Below are 27,418 nucleotides of genomic sequence, written 5' to 3'. Positions count from 1 at the left end.
GGAAACTCAGAAGTGTTAAGATGAAGTTTATTCCATAGTACTGGCACACATTTGAAGTCATGAGCACTACAGGCTTCTCTAGTGCATATAGAGTATAATAGTGTATACCAGCCTGCTTTGTTCTTGGCTTAGAACTTCCCCTGTTTCCACTTTCTATAGCATTCTCCTCTGCTTTCCAATTAGGTACGTGGTCTAACCTTTTCCAGGAGGGAAAGGTATTAGAGATTCTATTCTACTGGAAATAATGATAAACAGTGAACTCCTGGAAAGGAGGAATGTTATCTAATAGAATCTGGACAGCTAGAAGGTGGGGATTATGTGGAAGTGCCTCATGGAATTCACTGGAGACTTTTTTTTAAGCTTCTGCTGAAGTATAAGATTCTAGTTATGGGGGGTGGAAACATAATGACTGCTATTCCCATTTTTAATTTGTCAGCTGGAGCAGACCAGTAAATTTGTGTAGGGGGGGGGAAAAAGGTTTTGCTTTGCTTATGAGAAAGTAAACTGAGACCAGTCTATTCTCTGCTGTAGGACGACAGTCTCCAGGATAGGAGTTACAGAAGCTAATAAAAGCCAAAAAGAAGTATTTGGTATGTTCACGACTCATTATAAAGTGTGAGTGTGTGAGTTTTAGGAAAATCCACAAAAAATTTCTGAGGGGCAGTGCAGAGTATAGCAGTAGTTCATTGCCCAGGTCTCTTTCTCCCTTGGGTACTGCTTTATTTCCTGTTTGGGGTTAGCTGCACCTTGTTGCTGATCTTACTGATTAAAAAAATACTCCTAGGTTCTCTGCTGTGATATATGTGAATACCAAGTCTGACTATAACAGTAGTTAGACACACACATGCACACAGACATGTTTTCTTAGTGTTGTGGAAGGAGACTACTTAAAAGATTATTCTGACATCAATGTAATCTGTGTAATGTATCTAGAAATTAAAAACTATTCTCTTCGGCAGCATTCAGAATACAGACCCTGCAATGAATGGCTTATGCACATAGGTGTTCACCTATATGGCATTCATGATATGATTAAAAAAAAAAAAGGAATTTTCTTCTCTAATATCCTGCCAAAGAAGTCTTTACTCTGACGAGTAATGCTCCTGTTGCAGACCAGATGAAAGAGGTGAAACCTCTGTGAAAATATCAAGGGCCTCTCAGATTTATGCCTTTTGTATTTATTTTCCTAGAGTTGTTATAGACTTGCCTGTTGGGAGCTAATTGGGTATGTTGATGGGGCAACACCTGTGAGATGGTGCAGCAGTTACCTAGATCAAAAGAACTGTTGTCCACATACCTGAAGCCATAGCCTGGGGTAGAATGACAGGAATAGCTGGCTCGAGTACTAGTGTGAGGAGGTAGCTGTTGAGTAGAGAAGAGGGATAGCCAGCAGTTACATTGAACCCGCTGTGCACAAGAAAAAAAACAGGTATTCCAGGAGTTGTCATCCTCGGCTAAAGCAAGAAGGCTTACTGTTTTTTTTAATATATGATCTTGCTGGTCAGGGATGACAGCCGAGGTGCATGGAGTGTGCACCACTGCCATTTGCAGCCAGTAGGAATGGAGGCTTCAAAGATGGAGCACAGAGGTAGTAGAAGAGGGGAGTAACAAGCATAGAAAGATTTAGACCTGTCACAAACTGTAGCAGTCTCAATACCAAAAGATATTTTTACATATATTTTGTTTATATTTATAAAAAGGTATTTGGTAGTGAAACTGCTGCAGTCTGTGACAGGTCTAAATCTTCCCATGGTTGCTTTTTGTTATTTATTATTTCCTATGCTTGTTATATTATAGAAATGTGTGTATGTATATATACATGTGTATATTTTTTTTTAACCTTGTCACTTAAAAATACAGGGTCCTGACCTCCTGTTGGTCAGGAATTATAGCCTCCCAAGATCATACCTCCCCTCTCTGGAGCCCCCAGATTAAAAATACTGCTCCATTTGCCTTCCAGCCTTACTTGGTATGCAGGATTCTTCAGACTGGTCACTAGAGAAGTACAGCAAGGGGACTGTCGTTCTGCAGTAGTACTGCTGAGCACTGTGGTAATGCTACAGATGGGGTAGCGGTAGCAGTTTTTCACAAGCAAGAAAATTATAGGCCCCTGGCCTGGATACTGATTTTGGAAGTATGATAATTAGCATATCATAACTGGCTTTTTTCCTACCCCTCTGTTCAGAAAATGGTTTTTTTCCTTATTTGGGTTCTGAGAGTGATTATGTGCCAGTCCAGAAAATTATCATGGCATTCAGACGCTGTTGTCATCGGCAGTATATCTGCTGGCACTGTGAACTAACTTAGTGATGTTTTTTTAAGTTGTGTTCACAATGCTAAACTGAAGAAATAAAAATGTTTAGAAAGGAAATTAGTATCTTTACAGTACGAACATTTCTGTCCTGCTTCTGTGTCACATCAAAGTTTCTTTTAGTGTGGTATAAACTTTCATTTTGAGAGTAGTCTGACAGTTAATGGCGAAAGGGATTAAAATCTGTACAGCCATTTTATAGCACATTCACAGCTTCAGAAGGCTTTTTGCATCAGTTGATTGTGAATTGCTAACGAGGAGCTCAGTCTAGGCTCTGCGCATTTTGGTGGCTGTGCGTGGTGACTGGCTGGGTGTCACTGACAGCACGGTGCCCAGCTGTTGATTTTTCTATTGTCTCAGAGGCTTCAGCAAGTGCCTCAACAGACTGCTTCAGTGCGGACCTATGGACGCCGAGTGATCAGCTAAGTGTGTCTGTGCAGTATGCTCTCTAAAGGCGCAGGCAGAGCCTTGTATGAGATATTATGGAAAGCACATCTTCAGTAACTGCATAGTGAAGCAAAATGCCAATATGATGCAGGTATGTGAGTTCTGAAATAGTGTATTTAAACACTGTCTGAAAGGAGAAGAATGAAATGTCTGTAGACAAATTGCAGTTTGTATTTGGTTTTCCTTTTTTTTTTTTCCACAAAAGCCATTTTAGGCCTAATCAATTAACAGAGATCCTCAACATCTCTGAATCTCTTCTTTCTTTAAACATTGACTTTAAGGAGGCTTTTTATTCTATCAGCTGGTTTAATAATGGCGTTCTTGCTAATTTTTATTTACTGGATATTCTGCTTGTGCCAGGATTGGAAAACCATTCTAAATATCTCTGCTAAAACAAGACAGTTTCCCTAGGTGGCAAAAATGGGGGAGATGTCTGCATTTTTTTGAAGTGTTACTGTTATCACCATTCTAATGAGGAACTATAATTAAAATTAAATTATTTTTAAAGATAAGTTTTGAACTGAAAAATAGATTTCAAATCACGATAGCAAGAGTATTTACAGTAGGCTAAATAAAAATGTTTTTTCCTATGCAGTCTGTTGATGACTCTCCTTTGTATTGTGGACCAAATCTCCTTTTGTTGAGATAACAAGTAGTTTTGGGTGGCTGTTAAAAATCATGACACTTGATTCCATGGAGATCAATGGTCATTTAAATTTTTTCCAGTTTCTGCGCTATCAAAGCAGACATCAGAACTGCTATGGCTTTGTTATAGACTGAGCAAAAATACATTGCTAAAGGATTAATGTTTGTTAGGTAGACAGTTTTAAAATTCTGATTTGTTGTTACATGATGTTTATAATCAATAGATTTTTAAACTACTAAATGAGGTATGTATGTATCTTGTCGATGTGATGTATTTTGTGAAGCTGTGGAAACAATACACAGGTGAGAGTATCGATAGTGGCCCATGGAAAAGTTCTGTCACATTTCTCTTATTGTTTGCTTTGGTGTTTTTTATCTTTATTTTACTTTATGCAGGGAGAGACCATAGTGGTATGGTAATTCACCAAGTTAGTGATTCTTGTTATGAGGGGGAAAGAAAGCGCCTTTTGTATTTGAAGCCTTTGCTTCATAACTTTTTTGAAAACCAAGCCCATTTCATAATCCTTAGTATTTAGGGCCCTGAACAGAATCTTCAATCTGGCCTGGTAACTCTGGGAGTCTGTACCTACCATCTGCTGTTGAAATTTGTGTGTCTGTTTTAAAGACCCTTTTTTACCTGTTCTTATAGATGGAAATACCAAAGGAAAAATGTAAACTTACATATTCTAAGAATAACATTTGAATTCTGTATAAAAAAATTGTTAGTTGCTGTGTGCAGTTCTGGATGGCTGTTTTCTAAATGAAATGAAGATTTGTATCTTTTAAGAAAGTTGCTATTTGAAGGATATCTACTGAAAATAGTCACAGGCAATGCTTCAGTTTATCTACTTAAAATAACTGGGGGGGGAATCAATCTTTGACTATTTTGAGGTTTTAGTTTGCTACTGTATCATCTGAGGACAAGTACATGACGTACTTTATTTGATGTTACATGTTTTCTGCATGTACTTTGTTACGTGTTTTCTGTTAAGCATTTTGAGCAGCAAGATTTTTTTTCTGTGTCTGAACTGAAAATATTTATGTACTCTTACTTTTGTCTTCTTTCTAATATATTAATCAATGCAGAGCTGAAAAGGCTCTTGAAGATACCTTTGGTTAGTTTACAGTTTGGTAGTATAAATCAAGGTTTTAAGTTTCTTTTTTTTTTTAAGCAACCTTAAACAGCTCGGGCTGTACTTACACTTTTATTTTGCTATAAAACCTCTATGACATTTAATAAGCATTGATAACAGCATAAAGTGAAAACCAGTTATTTTTTCAACTTTTTCAAAAACTAGTAATTTTATTTCTGACGGACACAGGAAAAGCATATTGTGACTCTATTCCATTTTATGGTCTTAAAGCTAGAAATCTAGCTTCAGCGAATGATCTACTAATAGGTGATTGTTCAGTTTTTAAGAATTGTTTTTAATAAGACAACTGAATATCTCTATTTGATAGTTTAAAACAGGGAGATGCTTCAGTTTGGGGTCCTTAAACTGAATGACTTTATGACCTAAAGGCATTAAATAGATACACAGCAGTATTATACAGTGATGCAGAGTATTGTGCTATGTGATACTACAGAGTTTCATGGAATTGTTGGAGGCTTTCTAAGTATAGAAAATGAGTGAAAATTTTATGGAAAAAAATTATGCAAGATGACAAAAGGATGATGGGTAAATATGCAATGTAAACAAAATAAGGATAGAAAGGGATGAGTTGGGGATTGCTTGAAAGATGAAATGGCTTGAAGTTGGGGGAGGGTGCTGGTGTGGGGACACAGATACAGAACTGTATGTACATCTGCTCTAGAGCTGCCAGAGTAGAAAAGGCTTAAGAGACGGGAGGAGTTTTTCTGCTGTCAGTTAGGTTTCTCTGAATGATGTAAGCTAAGCCAACAAAATCTTCCATCAGCATAGTTGTTTCTACACAGCTTTTGCTGGTGCAGCAATGTCATGTGAGAAGGGCATTCATTTTTCACCTCCCAAGCTAACAGAGCTATGCTAGCAAAAACTAAAGATATGTCATGTTGTATTTCGTAAGCATTTCTAAATAGTTCTTTCCTCATGCCTTTAGACAGGCATGTTTTTTGGGGGAGGAGGGCTTAGCCATTCAACATACGTATTTTCCACTAACCTAATGCTTTGCTATTTCTGAGGTTTGTCATTTTTGAAAGGTTAATGCTATAATAGTGTTCAGGCTAAAATGGCTTTTGTCCGCGACTGTACGTTACCCTGTGCAGATGCTTGCCAATGAGACAATGATATAAAAAATATTTTTTAGTTAACTGCCTCGAAGTCTGTTTCAGAAATTTATTTTCTTTCGTTCCCTCTCCCTCTTCAGTTAAAAAACAAAAAAAAAGGTGAGAACAAATCCTAATGGAGCTACAACTTTAAATAGCATAGAAGCCATTTAAGATTATTTTAGTTACTCTAATGAGTGGACTAGCCACAGAGCTGTGTTTTGTAACAATATGCATATGCTAGCCAAGTCGGTTTTCATCCAACACAGATTGTTCAATGCTAGAACTGTAATTTCATCAGGAGCCCTGCATCTGTTGAAACATGTGGATTGAACATTCCTGGTCTGTCAGGAGGACTTTTGTTGTTCTTCATATTGTGTAGTTCTCCTAGTCAAAACAATGATTGTAGTGGGTTTTTTCCTTGGCCAGTATCCTAGTATGCCAACCCTTTCCTTTTCCTAAAATGGTTAAATTGTCTGCTTTTTTTTAATTAAAAGTGCATATTTTGGCACCATACCAAAAGAAAAACAGCTGAAGCCTGTTAGATTTAGTAGTAAGCTGGAAACACCTTAGCCAAACCCCTTTGTCCTGTTACATTGTAGCAGGGGCTACATCCTCCGGACTGTTCCATTTGCCATGAGGGAACCAGATGAAGTTGTTCACTTCCTTTGATGTACTTTGCTCTGATTGTTTGTATCCTAAAAGTCCAAAGTGAAGTCCAAGAAGAGAACTGCTAAGAGAATGATAGTGCTCTGTGCAGAATGGAATGGCTGTCCCTCCTGAGGAGCCAGCGCTCAAGATTACTCTGAAGAAGCGCTGTATCGTGCCAGTGTTTTTTCAGCCTATCAGTGTACATCTGAAGTCTTCTAGGGCAGAATTTTTGAGTTTATGAATAACAAATGTCAACAACAAACTACTGCTGATCTCTACAAGTACTTTAATAGTGTAGTTTCCTATCAATATGTGGAATAAAGATCGCTCTAGTCTTGCTGGTTGTTAAATTTCTTGTTCTCATGTATGCAACTATATTCCTGAAGGAGTTACCTTGTTACTCTTTGTCACTGTCAGCTAAGTGTTTCTATTGCATTCTGTAGTAGATTCACAGGAGAAGGTGAGGCAGGGTTAAAGAACCTTAGATTATTGCTCAGAATTTAAAATATAAAAAAAGAGTGAGCGTTAGTTACTAATAATAGATCCTGGCTTCTTGCATGTCTATTACTGTGAAAGGTTTCCTCTTTAAAAGCCTGTCAGCTCTTTTATGAACAATGGTAGTGTCCTAGCTTATAGCCTGAGTGTGACAGAGGGGCATTATATTGGTTTTTTTAATTGTTTGAGAGATTGTAGTATGCAAAACTTGTCAGTAAAGAAAAGGAGGTCTTTAAATATAATGAACAACAAGACTGAGGGCAAGTTTCAATTTTTATTTCTGACATGCAGCATTATTGTTGTGCAAATAATATAGTGCTGGTAACCTGTACCTGTCCAAAGTGTGTATGGGTTTGAAGTAGATGTTTGACAGATATGTTCTGGTGAATCTTGCTGCTGTGCTTTATGGCAGTGCCTCTTTCTGTCTTTCCTTCCTCTCTCAAAGCTTTTGACTTTGCACCAAAGTCAGTGAATGGCAAAGTAGTATGATGGTGCCTTAGTCACACAAGTGCAAAGCCTCGTACCTTGGTGTATGCAGTCAGTGAAGGGCTATGTGAGCTTAAACCCGAGGCCAAGCTGGAGTGATTGAGGTGTAAACACATTCTCTTCTGCCAACTTCTGCTGTTGTAGTAGTACCTCTGACAGAGCGACAGGACAAATAAATAAGAGAGCAGATTACTTTGTACAATCAGTGCAGCAAGATTAACTAGAGCATACCTATGAGAGCCTTCTATCAGGTTTGCAATTGTGGGATTTTCCTCCTGTCTTCTGAATTTCCTTTGGAGGCAGTTTTCTCAAGAAAGTCTACAAATGTCTTCTGGTAAACTTGGTGCTATATCTGTGCAGTTAATTATTAAATAATGTCTACACTCAGTAGGTAGTAGGACATAACTTGCATAGACAGTGGGATGTATCCAACCCGTAACTAATTTTGGAAGACGTGGAGTAACTGTACATCATGCTTTTGTATTCCGATTTATCATCGTACTGTTTCTTTGAAAATATGATTACTAAATAGCTTGGTAATTTAAGTCAAATAAAATGTATCTTCTGATGCTAACGCAGTAAATAGCATTCAGTTGTTAATTGATTAATGTATATCTTTAAAACCTGTGTAGATGGTATCATTGGGAAAAGCATAGATCTTTGGTTTAAGTGTATTTAAGTCAATGCAGCATGGATTCATTTGTACAGCATTTTCCAGTACATAAATATAAACAAGATTAGGGAATTTTTTTGAGTCAAGCTTCAAAAATTTCTTATTTAAATGCTATGTTAGTAATAAGATCAGACCTGCACAATATCATAGTTAGTAGGGAGGCTGGGATTCTTTGCTCCTTAGTTAGTTGTTTAATGGGTCTCAAACTTTAGACATCAGATAACATGCAGAAAGCATGTGCACAGAGTTACATGTGTGTTGGCTTTTTTTGGAAAAAGGGAACAGCTCTCTCAGCATAATTCCAGTTTCTGTGTCTCATAATTGTACAGATCTGCTTTGAATTTTCTGGTAAATGAACGGTAATCTTAAGATCAGCTGTTACATTTTTATAAAAGCTGCATGGTAGATCTTAAAAGTCTTTGAATCCCCGGGCCACAGAGGTAAGTAATGCACTAATTGAGAGAGGGAGAGCAAAACTTTGGTTGCAGAAACTTTGGTTGAGGCTTATGGCTCTCAAAGCATCTGTGAGCATAGCTTGGTCCGTTTGTGGGCAGGAGAATTGTTGCTCCTTCTGGAATCCTCCCTTGCTCTCCAAGTCAGGATTTTTAAGGTTGTGTGGGGTTTTTGTTTGTGTTTTTCATTCTCCCTTGTTCTCCTTTATCACCTGAGGCTGTTTCTTCCAGTCCTTTTCCCACCCTTCCCCTAAGGAAAGTTTCCCAGAAGGGACTAATCTGTTGCAAATATAGGTGCCTATTGGCTTGTCCATCTTCTCAGGATTCATCTACAGGCTCTCAGTTAATAGATACTTATTTTGTTTTTTTCCCCAAAGAAGTATTAATCTGCACCTTCACGTAGCTTTATTTTAATTAGGCTGGTGCTGTTGAAGAGTGTCCTTAATTGACTGCTGGGGCAGAGCTGATTATAAAAGTCACCACTGCAAAAAAGAGGGACGTACGTACAGCTGTTTCTCTGTCCCTCTTGTTGCTTACTTCATGCTGGGTAGTGCTCATATAAGCTTCCTGTGCAGCGCCATAGCTCAGTAGCCCAGTAAAAACTACCCTAGCAAAAGAGCTTTATGGTTCTCAGTCACGTCTTGTTGAATGACAGCAGGGAAGAGTTCAGCAAACACCAGAGCTGTTGTGAAGGTGGAGGTGGGACTACACTTAAAGAGCATGGGGCAGAGGCTTCAGGGAGAAGGAGCAGCAGCAAGACCTCCTCTTCTTGACAGCAGTGAGTTCTCTGTTGATCTAGCTGTCTGAGGCATCAGTTTAATTTGCCAGAATTAATTGTTTCTGAGAATTTCTTGTAGATAGCGGTCCTCAAGAACTAAGCAGTAGCTGGATGCAGTAATTCTCTCTTAGTTATACCCATAGTTTTTGTTAATGTAAGAATGAGATAATTTTGATGGTTATCTTTCTGCTTAAGGTATGAACATTTTCCCCTTTCATCGTAACAAAGAAACATATGTAACTTTTTGTGAGTGTTTTTTGTTGGTTGGGAGGGTTGGTGTTTGTTCTAATCACAGGAACCCTGAGGTTATGATGCTATTATAAATATGTTTATATTGTGTTTTAAATGTTTCCTAAAATAACTGAGGTGAAAAATAGCTGTAAAAGCTCTTGTTGTGGCAAGTCTTTTATATAAGAGACTTCAAAGATCTTTTTTTCTAGGGAAGGTCCTGACCTTTCTCAGGAAAAAAAAGAAAAAAAGCACTTCCACATCCAAGGAAGGCTTGTATCACCAATACGCTAGCGGTAAGGCAAGACTGTTCCCAGAGACTTTGCTGTACTCATCAATCAGTTCTTCTGCTTAAGCTGTGGAGGGAGTTGCTGCACAAAGCTGCTATGTAAGTTATGGTAAGAGGCCAGTGTTTGTTGGGGTGTTTTTCTCATGCAGCTACTTCTACAACAGAGTTCTTGAAATAACATGGATCCTATTAAAAAGCTCAGGTCTGCCAGAGGAAAAACAGGTGAACTTGTAGATTCCCCTTAAGTAGACAGTACAGCTTCTGATGAAGACAATACTAGTCTAGTCTTTTTGTAGTAAAGGTAATTGTTGTTTAGTGCAGAACATCTTTTATGCATTTTTCCCCTTCCTGATACTTCCTCTCTAGGGAAGATTATCCTTATAATCCTGCCTCAGAGAGAATAGGAGTAAGTAAACCCAACATTGATTCTTCTCAGTTTAATGGAATACAGCATAAATAGTATAGAAAATAACCTACTGCTGTGATTCCTCTGGGCATGTGTACCTGCATAAAGGGGTCTTTCTTTTAAGCAAAGGAATGTCAGCTCTGTGACTCCAAGCTAGGAGAATTAAGAAATAAAATGTAGTGAAAGCAAACCAACAGCACAAATGTGTAACTGTAAATGTCTTTTATTAGATTAATATGGTCTGTTCTCAACTTTGTCCCCACTGGTTTCAGCACATTCCCAGCCTTTTCACTTAATTTGATTGTGAAGATGGTTCTCATAGTTGTGAATGGAGGATTCCTGATTTCTGGTCAGAAATCTTCTATATTACATGCTATTTTCATCTTCCCTAGGACTGCTTTTTTGAAAGACATGAAAGACTTTAGAAGTATGAAGTGTTTTAGACATGCTTACAGGAAATCTAGAGGTACCAGAGAGAATCAGTTTCTGTCTGTATCTCTTCTCACACTTAGCATATGGGAACTATATAACAAATGTAACAAAACTATACAAATTTTTCACATGTATGTAAAAAGCTGGGGCATATACCAGACTTTCTTACTGCTTGTCTCTATGCCTTTATTTACTTCCCCCGCCACGTGCTTCTTGGTCCTATATCTCACTTGTCTTTCCTGTGGTTGCTGGCCTTCTGGTGCTGGGATAGACAAACAACTCAGCTACTGCTGCTTCCTGCTTTAAATCTTAATACATTGATTGGTTTTGCTTTCTTTTCTTCAATTATGGCTTTCTCTGTACTGTTTCACATAAACTTGGTCTGGTTTCAGTGAGAGTACAGATGGATAATTAAGTTCCAGCCTTTAGTGCTCAGATAATAAAGTTAAAGCAACTTCTGAAGAGAAGTACAGCTTTACATGTAATGAGAACAAATGTCAAGGGCTAAGACGAGGTGCTGCATACAGTCTGGAGATTTCTGAATGACTTGCAACAAGGCTTATTGGGAATTTAGCACTGAATGATTTTGACTGTCAGGTTAGGGGGTAAACTACTTACAATTGTAGTAAAAATGAGGTAGGTGGATGTTGTCCACAACAGGGGGTACCCTTCAGACCTGTGCAAGAATTCTATTGATATATCTGGTGAACAGAAGCCTGTTTAAGAAATAAATTTCCATTTTACCTTTCCATTGACAGTGTGTCCACTTTGTGTGTTGAATGTAGATTTTTCACCCCCTCTCTTCTAATTCAATTTCCTGCCTTGAATTTGATTGATACCAGTTGTTTTGACAGCTGTTCCTGGGGTCTTTTTGACACCAATGGTATCACTAATAGCTTTAACAAAGAACAAAAAAATCACTTTCTTTTACCTTCTTTTTAAAAGAAAAAGAATCTATATTTTCCATCATGAGCAGAACAAAGCTTCCTATCTCCACCGACACTGCCAACAAGGAGGAGATGGAAGTTTTGATGCCTATTAGAGAAATTGGATTAAGTTGAGTAGATTCTGTTCCCAGAAATACCCTCACTCATTACAAGTCAATTTAGCAGGTTTGCATATGATGATTTTCAAGTCAGAACCTGAAACAAAGGACCCAATGGTTTTCCACGTATCATGATTCAGGAGGCTTCTGTCCTAAAACTCAGCAATGGCTTTGCTTGATGCTTTCTTTTTTATCACTTGTCCTCTGGGTTGTGCAAAAGAAAGCAGTAAGAGCAAAGCATTGATAGTTTTTACGATCTTCTGACTGAAAAGCATGTGCCTACATAGTACTAGACTTCCATCTCACAGCTGATAATAACAATTTTCCCTCTGAAAGGGGCACATTCAGAACAGTTGCCTAGGCAAAGTGCTTACCACTTTTCAGAAAGAGAATAAATAGAAATTAGGATGAATGGTGGTGGTATAGTGTTACCAATATGATGAAGAAGGGGAAGAGCATACATTTCAACAGTAAGTGTTTAGATGGGGACAGCAGTCTTGAAGGTTAAAGAAGATAGATATGATATGTTATCCTCCACTCTTACAGATAAGTCCTTGTACTTCCTGTCTATTGAAGTAGGTGCCTATTGTCACCTATAAAACATACTAAAATTGGAAGGCTTTTTTCATAAGACCTGTTGCTAGCTGTTTGAATTTTTAAGTGCAAAACCAGGTAATGTTCTACCCCTAATATTCAGTCCTTTCCACTGTTTGGGTAATTTTAGGGCAGAGGTATCATGTCCCTCTTATTAAAATCTGCTAACCTATATTGGTCTATACTGCTGTCCAGTCTATGGCTAGTGTTGGGATTTGGTGTAAATCAACTTAATCAATTTGCTTACTAGAATCTATTTTCTCTCCAAGCAGTAGAGCGAGTCCTAAGGTCTGCCTTCTTGCTTTCTTCTCCTTTTTCCTGTCCTGCATGGGACACAAGAAATTAACATCCAAATATATGAGGAGGTGAAAGACGTGGAATTCATAAGGATGAACTGTGGTCTGTTCCCCACCCACCCACCCGCTTCAGTCTGCAGCACATAAAATTCCTTAAGTCTTTTTTAATTTCATCTGTGCAAGTTTAGAAACTAGAACCGAATTATATCAGCTATGAAAATTGTCTGCATTAGAGGAAACTTCAGGGATGGAATGTTACCCAGGTACTAATAACTCACTATTGTGGGTCACACACACAAGGTTGCATTACCAATTTCAATGAATCTATGGCTGTTATTACTAAAAAAAGAAAAGTCAGTAAGCAAAGATTAATTTTTCTATTATGTATGTTTTGCTGTTAATCTGAAGGACGGGGTTTGTTATTTACTCATGGGTGTGCATATAATGATTCCAGTTGACTCAGAAAAGTTACATTCTGTAAAAGAAAAAAATACATTGTTTTGTGTGAATTGAAACTACACAGATTTTCCTTGATTCTGTCCCTTTCACTGTAGGTTACGTACTACAAAATCTGCAGGATTTAAATCTATCTGCAGGTGAAAAATCTGTTCATAACAAGTTACAAACTGTTTTGCAGTTAGTTTGTTGTAGAAAATATAAGGACTTTTTTCTTGTGCATTAGCTTTCTGGACTGGCATAGGCAAGCAAATATGTTTGCAGCATGAGTTTTGCTAACTGAGTATGCTGATTTTTAAAATTTTTTTTTTTAAATGGTGTTGCAAAGGGAAAGGAGCTCATAGTGAATTCGATAGAATTAAAAAAGCCCTTAAGATGTTGGTTACGGTTACTACCTTTGTGACTTGTGTAGGGGGTAGCAGTTAAATTAGACTTAACTTCCAAGATTATATTTGCAACTGGACATAAATGGTTTTTTTCTTCCTTCAGCCTGTAGTCTTTCTTAACATTTCTCTAAATACAATAAAAATCATATGTCAGTCAATAAAATCAAACAGCGTCTCTATTCAAGTCTTGTTTACAGTAAAGGTTGTTAAAGTGAGCTTCTTCATAAGTCTTAAATCACCATCTGGATTGTATGGAAAAACTATCTCGGCAACCAAACAGTACTGCATATGCTTTGTTGCATTTCTGTACCTTTTTATTTCCAATTTGTTCTTTCATCTGTAATCCTTTCCCCTCCACTAGATTCAGCGAATAGGGTCTTCTACAGGCCTGAATCACAGCCCATCTTTTATCTTTCTTTTCCATACTTCTTTTTAGTAAGATTTATTAAGTCAAAATGTCTAGAGTATCTCATATCTCTTATCAAACTGTATGTTTCTTCAGATCTAAAAAAGTAATTGTAGCCAGGCTTTAATCTCACCTGCAAGGAAACCTGGAAGTCTGTGGGTCATTGTGCTGCTGTTTCATGCCATTGCAGTCTTCTCGGTCATACAGAGAAGCACGACGAGGTGTTCCACAGAGTTGTAACAATTTATGATGAATTAAGATACCTTACCACTTAAGGAAGAGGTGTTAAATGCTGCGCAGTGTTTAAATGATAATTTAAAATTCTTCTTACCCAAGTCTCTTTTGCAGGGTTTATTTGGGGGCAAGGGGAATGTACATTGTTCTTTGTTCTTTATGTGCATGTATCTTCTGAAGTGTTGCTTTCTGCTGGTTTTGCAGTTAATTGTTTTCCAGGAAGGGATCAAGAGATTGCAGTATCTTTTTATGTGTATACAAAACAATTTGAATACAAGCTGGTGATACTGTTGGGGAGTGTAGAGAATATAAAGTATTTGCTTTCTTTTGTTTCGTTGTAAATCCTACTTACCATCTTCAGTTCTGCAGGTTTTTCTTGAAACAGGATATGACTTTTCTTTCATGTGAAGTCAGTGTTACATTTAGCTAGTTTTCTGTTACGTTATTTTGTATTAAACTCTTTGAATTATTACATCGACAAAACATTGAAACTGAAAAAAGGCTGGGCACTGTCACAGCCTGACCTTGTGATTTTGATGTTAATTGCTCTCTAGTGACCTCATACTGCAGAGTGCTTAAATGCTTTCAAATTCTTTCAGCTAAGATGCAACTTGTTAGAGACATTAAGATCTTGCATGACTTGTCGTTCCATCCTTTCTTCATGCATGTCGTTTTGAGAGAGAACTGTTTAGTGCAGGTTCTTCATTTACATCGATTAAAATCGTGCTTATAAGCATGGTGTAAATGTCTCAGTTGTTTCTTAATTTCACTTCAAACAATTCTGCTGTTTTTCACTTCTTTGTTTGTTTTCCTGAAACAATTCTAATTATAGAGTTACTCACATGGAAATTAAGTAGCTCAACTGAGGTAGCGGAAGGTATTCTTCATATTTATTATCATTTAATAAGCCCCTGAATAGTCATGAGAAAAGTGTTTGGGGAATGCAATACAGAGATCCTTCAGCTATTTCTTTCACAGGTCTGAAAGATAGTTGTTTGTGTTCTTTGCTTTAGGATATTTTTGCTGTGTTCATAGGTTACATTTTGTTTGCTATTAGCTGTTTGTTGCCTACCACTTCAAATGCATGCTTCCTTGTGGGTGGTGATATTACTTATTTCTCAGAAAAGCAAATCTGAAAAAGAGGGAAGATGGAACATTGTCAGTTTTGTAGAAATTTGTAAATCCTCATTCAAGGACAATTACTTTGTTGAATAAAATAAATTTGTTTTCTGTAATTCAAGTTGCCTAAAATAGGGGTTATGTATTGTGCTTGTAGATTATTAACTATGACAAATAGAAAAATGCGGTTATGCTAACAGGGATTTGTTTTCATGGCCTATTACTCCTCCACACCTGCTGGGCTGCTTACTTCAAACTGTCTTTTCAGACTCTTTTGGAAGATACCCGCTTGTTTATAGAAACAGTGTTTGGCTAGGAATGCTGACAAAATGTTTATTATGGCTACTTGTTAACTCTGTAGTACAGAAATACCTTGGAAGACTAATGCAAAATATTATTACTGCTAGATAAAGCAACTAGGATGAATATGACAAACACTGATTTCTTCTGTGGTTTTTTCTTGAAATGACTATTTAAGATTTTGGGTGTCATCATGTTCCCTCTCCCCTCCCACACCAAATAAAAGTATCATGTATTTCCTTTGTTGATTTTTAGGCATTTGAAAGGGATGTTCTTGCTGATTCAAGACAACATAGTTCTATCCAGGACTCTACACTGGGGATAAGGACATGGGACTCCTCCTGCCAGATTCCAGATGGTTCATTACAACGGACATCTTGGTTGACAAATGTGAAAAGGAACTTCAGATTATTTTATTTTATATTTGTGGGAGACTGCAATCCCCAAACTGTAGGACATATCAGGTACTAAATTGAATACTTACTTAGAATTTTCCATTATGTTATTTGATTGTTATTTGTCTTCTATGAAGGATTTTAAGCATTCAGATCTTATTCTTTGTTTCTTTTAAGAAATGGAAAATTTTTGGTTTTACATATTGCACTGTAGCCGAGTAATGACAAGTAGTTCTATTTCTTAGGGAAAATTGGGGTAGTTCTGTTATAGCTTTAATAATTAGTTATCTTTATATAGTATTTAAAATTGTTATTATGAATTATTATTAAAAATTATAATTACTGATAATGGTTGTTATTATCCTAATTACCAAAGCTGTCTCTGTCTTTCTTTTTTATTGCTTTTGAGAGAGTGCTTAATTTTGTTAGGACTAGTTCCGCTACATTTAGTAGGTAAGATAGTTCTTGCATTCAGAACTTGTCTGGTTGTTACCTGATGACTAGGAAACTTAAAAGTTTTAATGAAATCTGTGAAAGTTTGCACACTTGGTGCATTATGATTTATGTATTTAGTTTCAACAATTTTGAAATATATGTAATTCTCTTTTGCTTTCAAATGAGAAAAGCTTCCCTTGTTTCTGTTGGAAGCTAGTTTGATTTGTAGTATCTGAATGCTCAGGTATCTATTTTAAAATACAGAAGGGATAATCTGCAAGCGTTATCTTACAGTGTAGCTCTCAGTTATCATTTGTATAGATGTCTGCCTCTTGATAAAAGTGGTTAAAAAGAAAATGATCACTCTCTCCCTCTGATATGAGACAGGAAAAAATATCAGAACAGGAGGGGGAATCCTTTTTGCAGCAAAATCATGTTTATTTTAGGTAGCTGTTTAGGTATGTAATTTTTAAAATTAAATTAAAATTACTCAGTGATTCACTCTTTCTTTGTCCTAAAGGTTCCATATTTCTTGTAGAATTTTAAAATAACCTCTTCTAATGAGGATGTCTGATATTCTTACTGTAAAAGATGAAACTGATGCAATGAAGGGTTCAGAAGCTGAATTTAAAGATACAGACCCAATTGAAAACCTTATAAAATCAGGAAGTCAGGAGCAGATACAAGCAGAAAAGGATGAAAATTGTCCTGATAGCAAAAACAATATGCCGGTAAGAAGCTTTTCACTTTATTTTTCACTAGTATATTGTGTTAAATAAGTCTGTGTCTTGTTCTTCTCCCTTTCTCATGATCCTCTTATGTGTTTCTTTGGTACAGGTCAGGAACACTTGACCGGTGTTAGGGAAGCAAGTAGGATGATTATCACTTCCTCTCTCCTCCTTTGCCCCACTTCTCTGTTTATATTCATGTAAAGATGAGAGTCGGTAATTTTTAATTGCTTGAGGTAGATGAGTGGTTTTCATGGGAACCAGACAATTTGTCCATATTTGTGTTTTCCTCAGTGCGCATGTGCTGAGTTTCAGAGACTGGGCTGTGTTAAGAATACACTATATAGTAATAGTGTGGTTTGATCAAAATACTAAAATGTTGAGTGTTGCTTGTATGAACAAAGCACTACAGCACAGCTCAGCATGTCTGCCCTGAGTAGAGGTGACCAATCTAGGGCTCTTGAGCTATGTGCAGCTTACAGGTAGCTCAGGTGTAACTTTTACAGCAGAGCTGTACAGCATAAGGCTAAAGTAATCAGATGTAGGTAATCCAAATCCCCAGGTATCAGAGGAATCAAGTCAGCAGAGCTCCTGAGGCCAGTAGGTCTGGGTCCTGCCCTAGCTGCCAGCAGGAGGTCCAGCCTCTTTGTCCCTACATCAATAGTGGAGTGAGCTGGTGAGCTGTCATCCCATTTTGCCTGCTAGCCAGTACTCCCCATACCTTCCCTTTTTCCTCTGTTCTTCACTGCTTGACAGTTTTGGTATGCTATTTATTAGGTAGGAAAGCTTAGGCAGTCCTCATGCATACACTGAAGAGCTGAAGCATATAAATGAATGGCCTTTGCAAGGTGGGAGATGTACCTATAAAGAAATTGTGGCATCAGATTTCAAGTGAGAAAGAGAAAGGGGAAATAGTATGAAAATATCTTGTGTTAAAGAAGAACACACCAATAAGGGTGCATTAAGAATTTATGGCAGCAGATTTAATACCTCTGAGGTTCAGTTGTGCAGTTAGTGTTTATGCCCAGGAGTCCTGAAAGATGGGTCTCTTTCACATAGGACAAACTAGATAACTCCTGCCTAAGGCTGCTCACTTGGTCATTGAAGACTGTAAGTGTCTTAGATGAGGTGAGGAGTTAAGAAAAGCAACTGAAATTTTCTGGCACAACCCAGAAAACGGGGCACATTTCTAACAGAAAACACAGAAGCTTGTGTTAGACAAAAACTAGTTTTCTACAGGAAATTTGTGTCTGTGGATTAATAATAAACAATTTTGTGATAAAAATCCTGATTGGGATATGGGGTATGGCAGTATTCTCTTATGGGTTGCAAAAGCAGGACAGTAGCTTATTGGATTCTTGTTATTGAGAATTGAGTAAAAGGTTCTTTTGGGAGTAGTTTTGTTCAAGACTAACAATTCAGTACTCCACTGAGTGAAGTAGTCTCTATCTGCTATGTTAAATTGCTTCCAAATAAATCTTATAGGCCACTGTGATAACAATACAGTTTTACACTTCAATATCTGCTGGCTTTATTAAGGCTGGCATCAGTGTAAATAGATAATTTTATGGAAAAAACAATTCCTTAAAATGGAATACTTCTCTGTAACATATGAGAAATAACTGCTGCTGAAAAGCTGGTAGATGTTGTAGCTGAGCTGATATTTTCTTTAATCAATGGAATATGCCAGTAGTGAGCCTTAAAATTGATTTACCGTTTATTCATTTTTATACAGTTCAGTAACTTGGAAAAAATCTCATTCACATTTTCTCATTCAGCAAATCTTAGTGGGAAACTTCTATGAGACTCAAGTGGCAAATCTGCCTTCCTGCAAACGAGCATTGCTGTGTGGTCAGGACTGGTCTGGAGAAGTGAATCTGTTGGTGCTGTCAATGGCTGTGGGGTTTGGCAAGGGGGTTGGTTGCTGTTTTGTTCTTGTACAGGAGTAATAGCTGGTGGCTGAAATAATTATCTAGCATACGCACAATGAAGTGCACAACTACCTAATGAAGGCTGTTTGATGGAGACAGCTTTACTGTCGTCTTCATTTAGTGTTGATGCGAATGTTATGTTCAGGAGTCTCCATCAGAATCAGAACATCGCTGTTACGTAAGTAGTGTAATTAAAAACTGAGTTTGTAGGCTGAGGGTGTTTGATTTCCAGAGCGGTAGGAAGACAGTCAGTTACAAAGTGGAATCTTGCTAATGTAAGCCCTTTGCAACAATTGAAGTCAGTAAAAGTTAATTTCACTTGTACTGTGGTAGCTGCTAATGCAAATATATATGTCATCTATCTGAGGCTTTTTCATTGGAAGCATGTCTTATGCTAAAATACAAAACAAATTTTGGCCTGTCCATAGTAAACAAAACTTCTGGGAATGGTAGAGGAGTCATCAAGTTTTTAACTAACGGATGATTAAATAGTTTGATGAGTGTCATTTTGCTGGATGTACTACTTTTCATTAAGTGCAGGTTAAATACTACTGTAGAGTGGGAAAATGAGCAAAGGATTTGCTGAGAAATGTCAGAGAAGATTATCAGAAGCTTATTGGAATTGGTTGTGTTCTTTTGTTTACTAATTGAGTATATCAGAGGATGAGTGGGGCGGTGGGAGTTGTATGGGGTTTGGTTTTGGCTTTCCCAGCTAGTAGCTAATTGCTTAATAGGTTTCATACCTATTGGCAAACTACAGTAATGTTCCTGAGTACAGTCATGACTTGAATTCTAAGTTACTATTTAACTTCTTTACAGCCATGTAAGAATCAGGCTATGATCTTTCCTCTGTCTAAACCTATCATGGTTTGAATTCAGGTATGTTTCTGGATTTTCACAGTTCCAGAAACTGGTGATTATATTTTGAAATGTTACTTTGGCTCTAAATTCCAAATTAATTTGAGATAATATGCATTAGTAACCTATTTGCTCTTGCGTGCACTGTTGGAGGTACAATGTGAATGAGAAAAATATCTTACTAGAGTATGTGGCTAGCACTCCAAATTTCTTGAAGCAGTGCAAGAGTAGTATAATTGATATAGAGATTATTAGGGAAGATTTTTGAATTGTTGTATTTTGAAGTGACCATCAAGTAACATTTAAATGGTACTAGAAATAAGAGGCACTCATATAAAAAATACTTTTACAGAAGTCACGTGCATGTCAGCACTGTGGTAGTTTTTGTGATCAAAAGGTTTTGGTTCACCAGCCACTGTTGTCTCCCACCTGTTAATCTTATCCAGGTCAAGTGACAACATACTAATTCTGAATTAGCTAGAATCCAGGGTCTGAAGTCTGCCTTTTATTCACTATTAGGAAGATTTAAAAAAAACCAAACCACACACACAAAACTTAAATTTCCATAACAATTCACATTGGCTTACGTATAATCCAGAAAAGGAGGTTTGTTCTTATTTTGCAATCCATACGTTATGGGGGTTGGGGGGAAGAAGAATGTTAGTCTTTAAATACTGTCATCTCTGCACTGAAAAATAACCATTAATAAGTAGATATAAGATGCTTGATGGGATGATGATTGCCAAGTAAAAGACTGAGAGAAAGAAAGCTGCATACCACTACATATCAGGAAAACCACTTGCAAGCTGTGGAGAGTAAAACCAAAATACCACCAACAAAAAAAGCCTCACGGAAGGATGGAGGCTGGTGCATGAATGCAGGAGTTGAATGCATCCAACCATGTGATATGGGCAAGGCAAATGTTGTATTAAGTGAGTATAATTCTGGTTTGGATTTATGCTAATTAAGCAGATATCCCTGTCCTTTGGAGGAATTAGATGAATTTTTTTAACTTAGCAACTAGACATCTCTTTCTCTACAAGTTTTTTCCCTCCATACTAGCACAAACCTTTGTTTTCTCTCTCTGTTCCACAGCTTGAGCTCTCTGAAGCCTTCCTTTGCCTCCTCCCCAGCTGTTTTGGTCTTGTCAGGATTTACCTGTTTTTGTCTCCAAAATATGTGACTTAATACTTTTTAATAGATAAATGATTGGGCAGATTCTGTTTAGTTACCTCTGAACTGTTGAAAATGCTTCTGTGTCCAGTGGTGAAATTATTTTTCCATCAGTCATCCTCTACTGTGTCACGGAAAATTGCTGCCACTACTCACTGATACAGGACAGCAAGTAACCATAGTCCACGCTGTTCTTTTCTTCAGTATTACAAAGCTATCTGTGGTTGTTAGGACTGTAGCCTTTAACTGGATTTAAAATTGAGACCTAATTTAGAAGAAAAGTGAAAAACTGAATGTCCTTAGAACACTCTTTGTTCAGGTCTGTCATGTCACTCCTGTCCTCTGAAATGTCCAAACGGTACTTCAGAAATAGATATAGTACCTTCTCACAAAGCCTTTCACACTTCTACGTCTGCCATCTTGTGCCTGACCTGTTTTTATCCAAATTGTTTAGACAGCATAGTGATGATAGAGGAGGGCATGTAACAGCTCCAGATCTTTACTTGGTATGTAATATATGTGATATGAAGAGGTAATTAGAAAAAAATAAAATAGGCAAATGCTACTGAAAGCCTGGATATATATGATTGAATGTGTTTGGTAAACTCTTATCTTAATTCCCTTTTTATTTTGTAGTTGCAAATGAAGCATAGTAGTTGGTCTTAAAGTTGTTTTGTTTTTTTTTAAAGACAAAAACCTAATCATTATTTTCATTATGCAATTGTTTGGAATACTTGCTTTTAAACACTGTCTTGAAATCATGCCCATAATGACTTTAAATGGGACATAAATTTATTTTTAGTCTTGCTTTCATTAACACACTGTTTTCTCAAGTCAGTTAAAGTCTTTGAGAGCTGCAAATATAAAGAAATTGCTTAATTTGCACTCACTAAGGATTACATATTCTAAAGTAGCTATAAATTGTTTCTCACAAATGGGGAACATAAAGATGCTCTGTAGGAGCAAAACTTATTAAATGCAGAGAAATTGGGACAGAACTAAAATTCACAGACCTGAAAAGAGAGAAAACGTGCATTAGCAGCTACAACATGCATTCACTACCTATTGTCCTGGAATTCCAGTGGAAATGCAGTTATCCTCAGTTGGCATGGTTTTGCCCGAGAAAGGAACTGTGCCCAATCATCTTCAAGTTTTGTGAGTGCAGTTACTGTTGATATCACGGGACTTTGGGTTTTGTATTTCCAAGCGCAGACCTTACATCGTAGGCCTTTTCTCACATTAGCTGTCCCTGCCGTCCAGACTTATTCCAGTGCTTCTTACCTGTCAAGTGTGTGGTGCTTATTCCTCACAGTTACAGCTGGATGTGGGGCTTGTATTTCAGGTTTTGACATCCTTAGTCATGCAGGAAAGCAAGGAATCCAGGCCTATCAAAGGATTGTTCTGCAAGGCAGTTGTTTCTGGATAATAAGTCTTAATATGATGGCTGAGATGATACTTACCTCATGTGTAACTTAGGAGTTTGAGTCATTTCAGTCAGGGGAGAATCTCGCTCTTACAGTGGCCTCTCTGCTGTCCCCAATGTTATTGGTGGTGGTTTGGTCCCTAAAAATTGTCAGGTGCTCATGAAATTGAGCACCATGGTATTGAAGTACCTTAGTTTGCTACCCTGAACATCCTATATTGCTGTGATTAAATTATTCCCTATAGGTTGCAAACACCTGTCTTTAAAAAAAATCTTTAAATGCAACATAATTGACAGTGTCAGTTGGGTTGACTTCCCAACGTGGAAACAGAACTGTAATTCTGCAAGCAAAATGGAAGATGACAACAACATGCCTAAAACACTTAAAGGAATGTACCATCAAAATTGTTCTGTTGTGATTGAAATCTGAAAGCTACATTAATTTTAAACAATCTTACAAATAATTCAGATATTAGATAATTCCAATTTCAGTATCTCAATTAAATTTTGAGGCATTTGCTTCACTTTATCTGGCATAAACAAACATACTTAAGTTTTTTGGCTGAAATGGATTCCTGAGACTTTTGCTGAGGTAAGGTGAGGAGGACATATGTGCCTTGTATAGATCTTAATTAAATTTAATTATGATATGGTTCCTGCTTCCCAGCAACAATCTCTTCTAGTTTGTTTTATCACTCTTAAAAAGAATTGAAATATGTATGTCTTATCTAATTAGTGAGCAGTAACTTATGTGTAAAGTTTTGGTTGATGGTATTAGAAATTCTGTTTGGTGAGTTTAAAATGTCTTGCATCCTCTATAAGTGAGTTGATTCCAACCCCACAATGGTGGATCTGGGGTCTTTGCTTCCGTATACTCTTTTCAGTTATATACTGGCTTCAAAGCTTCCAAAATTTTGCAAAAGGTAAACAATTGCCCAAGTGTAGATTCTTTTGCCTGTTGTTTTGACAGGGAACTGAGGACTATCCTGGCAGTGCTGATTTGATTTTAAGTTTACTTGATTTGAACCCAGCTAAGATAATTGATGCTGGAGTAATTGATATGAGGCTGGGAAATCATCCAGTTCTTGAAAGTTTAGTAGCTTGGAATATTAGAAACTTTGCCAGGGATATGCAGAGTGCCAGCTTTCAGTATGCAATGTATGCTTTCATTGTAGCTGATTGAAAGAAAAAAATATTTTGCAGGTAACAGCAAAACTCAAAGTCTCTGTATTGTTCCAGGTATGAGAACATTTGAACTGACTGCGCTGCTCAAAATCTCAGCAAGCTTCCTTTAAACAAACTGATGATGAGTTCAGTTAGTTTTCAGTGCTGCTATTTAAAAATCCTGTTATATAGTGAAATGAGATTAAATGAGCTCCCCTTCTGCTGCTCTTCAGCTAAGCTGGCCCAACATCCAAAAAAGACATTTGGGACTTGAGGAAAATGAGAGAAATAGTGGTTCTTCTGCCTTTGTGGTAGAACCCTTTACTGTAGGTTAGGTGTTGTTTAGGTTAGGACATGTATGTCCTGCTAAGAAATTAAGGCACCTCAGATAGACATCTGCTCCTGTGAGCCTAGGGCAAGGAGGTCTCTCTTCATGTAGTTTTCAAACGGAGTTCTTATTTAGTTTCCTTCTGAAAGGATACCCCTTTCATAATGAAGGAAATATTGTCCATTAAACAGCATTTGAATTTATATTACCGATGTTACTTTTTCCTTACAAATATTAGGCCTGTGCCCAGTAAAACCTGTTCTGTTAAAGGCTTGTCTCTTCATCAGTTTTAGTGCTACAGTGAAACTGTAGAACTTAAATTATGTTATGCCACTGTAAGTGCTTCTATTCCTGTGTAACTGTCACAGAGGGTTGAGTTAGTTTTAACTATGCAGTAGAGAAATTGTTAAACACTTTTGTTGATTCAAATGTACCTTTCAATCATGCATACTGTAGTAAAGTTCTGGTAATGTGATTTGTTTTGGGGTTTTTTGTTTTTTTGTTTTTTTTTTTTTAAAGAAACAATAGTAATAGAAGAAGGGATCTGGGAGGAGAAAGACCAAATTAATGCATAGTAAGTTACTAAAATGGCTCTGGGAGGAGAAAGAGCATATTAATACATAGTAAGTTACTAAACTAAAGAGGAAAAATTGACCAGTAGCCCGTTTTAAAGTCCACTTTCATAGCTCCTAAGATGAAAGAAAAATACCATATGTTTTAACCTGCTTATGATAGGTCATCATCTGTTCCTCTGGTAGAGGCATTGCTCTTTTTTTTTGGCTTTTTTTTTCTATATAATCTTTCCTGGTAGGTTTTAGGAATAGGAAGAAAATCTATAAAAACCATGTCATGTTGCCAAGGAAATTTGGACATGAGATTTTAAAATGTAGAAGCTGGCTGAGAGAGTAAACTGCTTGGATCTTACTGAACAAGAATAATGCATGCTTCCTGTTAAATTCCAGTATCTATTGTTGATAAATGAAGAAGAGAGATCAAGGACAAGCATAATGAAAATGGGCGAGCGTATAATCCTTCAGCCAAAAGCACCTGCTGTTCCTTTCACAGATTTGACCATCATGTCAGTAATAACTGTTAAAGCTTTCTCTTATACAGACTTCTGCATTAATAAAATTGTACTATTAAGTTTAATATAAACCTTTTCTGTTGTGCCTGTCATTCAGCGGCCAGTGCAGTCTTTTGGACAGACAGCAAAAAGGTCGAAGGTACAGTAGACTTGTGTGCTGGCATGCTAAGGAAGCCCTTCATGCTTGGTGAAGCTTTGTTACTTTGTGAAAAGTGCCTTTAGTTTTATTTTTTGGCATTGAAGCTTTGTTGTATTCTGTTGGATTTTTGTCTTGCCTAGTTGTCTGCTTCTGTGGTTTGCCTTTATATTTTTGGTGGCTTTTTATTGTTATGGAGAGAAACACTTTCCCAAAGATTTTATTTACTTTTCATTAGATGTGCTCTATTGTGCTGACAGTGTCTTCAAAAGCTACAATTGCTTGGGTATTTTCTTCCTTTAGGAAATTATTTATTCTATTGAAAATATTAAAAATGCAGTTTTCAGCCAATTTGTTTTACATAAAATGAATGGAAAAATAACGGCTTATGGTGTATTTATATAATTTTTTTTATAAGCCATAGTTTTTAATTTTACATACTTTCCTTTAGTCAAACACAAAGTTAAAGTTAGTTCGGAGCCTTGCTGTATGTGAAGAATATCCACCACCTCCCACAGCTGAAATATCACAGGACCTCCAGGTAAAAACCACATTACTGAAGTTTCTGAAACAATTTGAAGCAACTTATTGTTCAAAAGAAAATCTTTTGGGTTCTCTTTAAATATGCAGACACCATATGATTTTAACTTTTTTTTAATACAGCTTTAATAGAGGTGGTAATATCAGATGAAGAATTTGCTGCTTTGTTTTTCTGAACTATAATGGTTGATATCTGGGGAACAGGAACAGGGGGTTTGTTAGTTGCTTTAACTTCCTAGGGTTACAGTGCACTGGAGGCAGTCTTAAACTGTGTAAGTGCTATCTCCCATCAGTAAGACAAAAAAACGATGATTAATATGCAGCATAATTTATCAGCTTTTTATATTTAGAAAATTTAAACCATTGTAAGTTCTGTTGTTTTAACTGAATTCCTGCATATTGGTCATAATTGCTGGTAGTTCTATTAACACATGCCTGAGGTATGTCTGAAGATAATCTATTAAGATGATATAACGCACTTGAAGAAGTTCCCAAATGCTGGACAAAATACGTAAAAATACTTTAGAGAATTTACAACAAAATCTAGCTTTCCTGACTTTATCTTCATACCAGTTTGTATTTTTAGAGCAAAATGCTATTACTGGTTTTAGTTCTGTGTATGACTGAGGGGCATCAAAATGCTTTTCTTGCTGCTGTTTTTTCACTCCTAACAAAACTGAAATGATCCTTAGTGGCTTACTCATGGAGCATGTTGACTTACTTTGCTGTTATTTGAGAAGTTTCTAAACTGTCTTTTTCTGAAAAGTCTCACGTTTCTTAACAAGCAGAAGGATCTGGTAGAATAGCAGGATGTGAGGGGGTTTTGCTGGGGGAGTGGTAATTCAGTTTTGGGGAGGGGGAGAGGTTGAGAACACATGTCAAGGTAATGAAAATTTTCTAAGATCAACCCACAAAGTATCTAAGTTGTTTTGGTGTTTTTTTTTTTTTTTCTTCTTGGGAAAAATGAGAAAACAGTATTTTTCATAATCCTTCACTAATATACCAGTATTTGAAGAGTTGACTAGAGAAATTTTGAAACTGGGCCTGCTAATTTGATGAAAATCTAAGTCTTAGATTGGTATAGGCTGCAGAGTAAGAGATTAAAAGACAACGGAAAAGTTAATGCTATTTACAGTTATTTACAACCTTGTTGTAATGTTTTGCATAAGGTTAACAAAAGTGACTGTGAGATCTAGTTCAGGCTTAGTTGTTTAGTCTGAAGCAGTAGGGTTTAAATTTTTCAGTCACTGTATCTAATTACAGGAAGAGAAAATCCTAATTTGATGGGCTGTTCATCCACTTTATATTTCAAATATAAGAGACGTCAGGATTTTAAAACCCTCCAGCACTATACAATACTATGTATTTAATGGTTTAAAATCAGACATTTATAATAAGCATACTCTGCAGATGGCATTTGTTAGTGTCCTCTGGGAATCTATCCTTAGCTGCGTACTGCAAGGTGGTTCTTGAAAGGAATTATTGCGGCAGTAGAAGAGATGTAAAGGGCAGTTCTACAGAATGAATTTAATTGTCTGATAATGTAAGTTTGTACGAAAGGAATACCATAAACCAGATTGTATATTAAGAAACAAAATTAGATCTAGCTGTGAGTTTTCTTTAGAAACAGTAATCTAGAGAAAATGGCTTATGTGTCCCAATAACTATGCAAATGATTGAGAGAACAAATTTAATTCTTCCCTGTAGAATGGAGAGATGCATGTTGAAGAGAAGAGTTAGAAGTAGGAATTTGTTACAAGTTGTGATGCTGGAGTGCACATCCTATGGGGCACAGGTCTTCCATGACCCCCTGTAACGACTCATACAGGCAAATTTTTCACCCATTTTG

At 36.9% G+C, this 27,418-nt stretch overlaps 1 protein-coding gene across 2 annotated transcripts in view; it reads left to right on the top strand.

Moving 5' to 3' along the window:
- The first annotated feature begins 15,675 nt into the window (after positions 1 to 15,675).
- R3HDM1 (R3H domain containing 1) overlaps positions 15,676 to 27,418 on the top strand; it is a 55,103-nt gene continuing 43,360 nt past the window's right edge. The window contains exons 1-4 of one of the 2 annotated variants that reach the window (XM_059820690.1): positions 15,809 to 15,838; positions 16,725 to 16,935; positions 24,991 to 25,032; positions 25,481 to 25,570. In XM_059820690.1, coding sequence (XP_059676673.1) covers positions 16,765 to 16,935; positions 24,991 to 25,032; positions 25,481 to 25,570 — 303 coding nt within the window. In that variant the 5' untranslated portion in view covers positions 15,809 to 15,838; positions 16,725 to 16,764. Of the gene's footprint in view, positions 15,839 to 16,724; positions 16,936 to 24,990; positions 25,033 to 25,480; positions 25,571 to 27,418 lie in introns of both variants that reach the window. The other variant, XM_059820691.1, reaches the window with a different exon arrangement.

This window comes from Gavia stellata, chromosome 8 (assembly GCF_030936135.1).
Source record: "Gavia stellata isolate bGavSte3 chromosome 8, bGavSte3.hap2, whole genome shotgun sequence".
Lineage (NCBI taxonomy): Eukaryota > Metazoa > Chordata > Aves > Gaviiformes > Gaviidae > Gavia > Gavia stellata.
The sequence above is the reverse complement of the archived record's forward strand: the minus strand, read 5'-3'. Positions and strand labels throughout refer to the sequence as shown.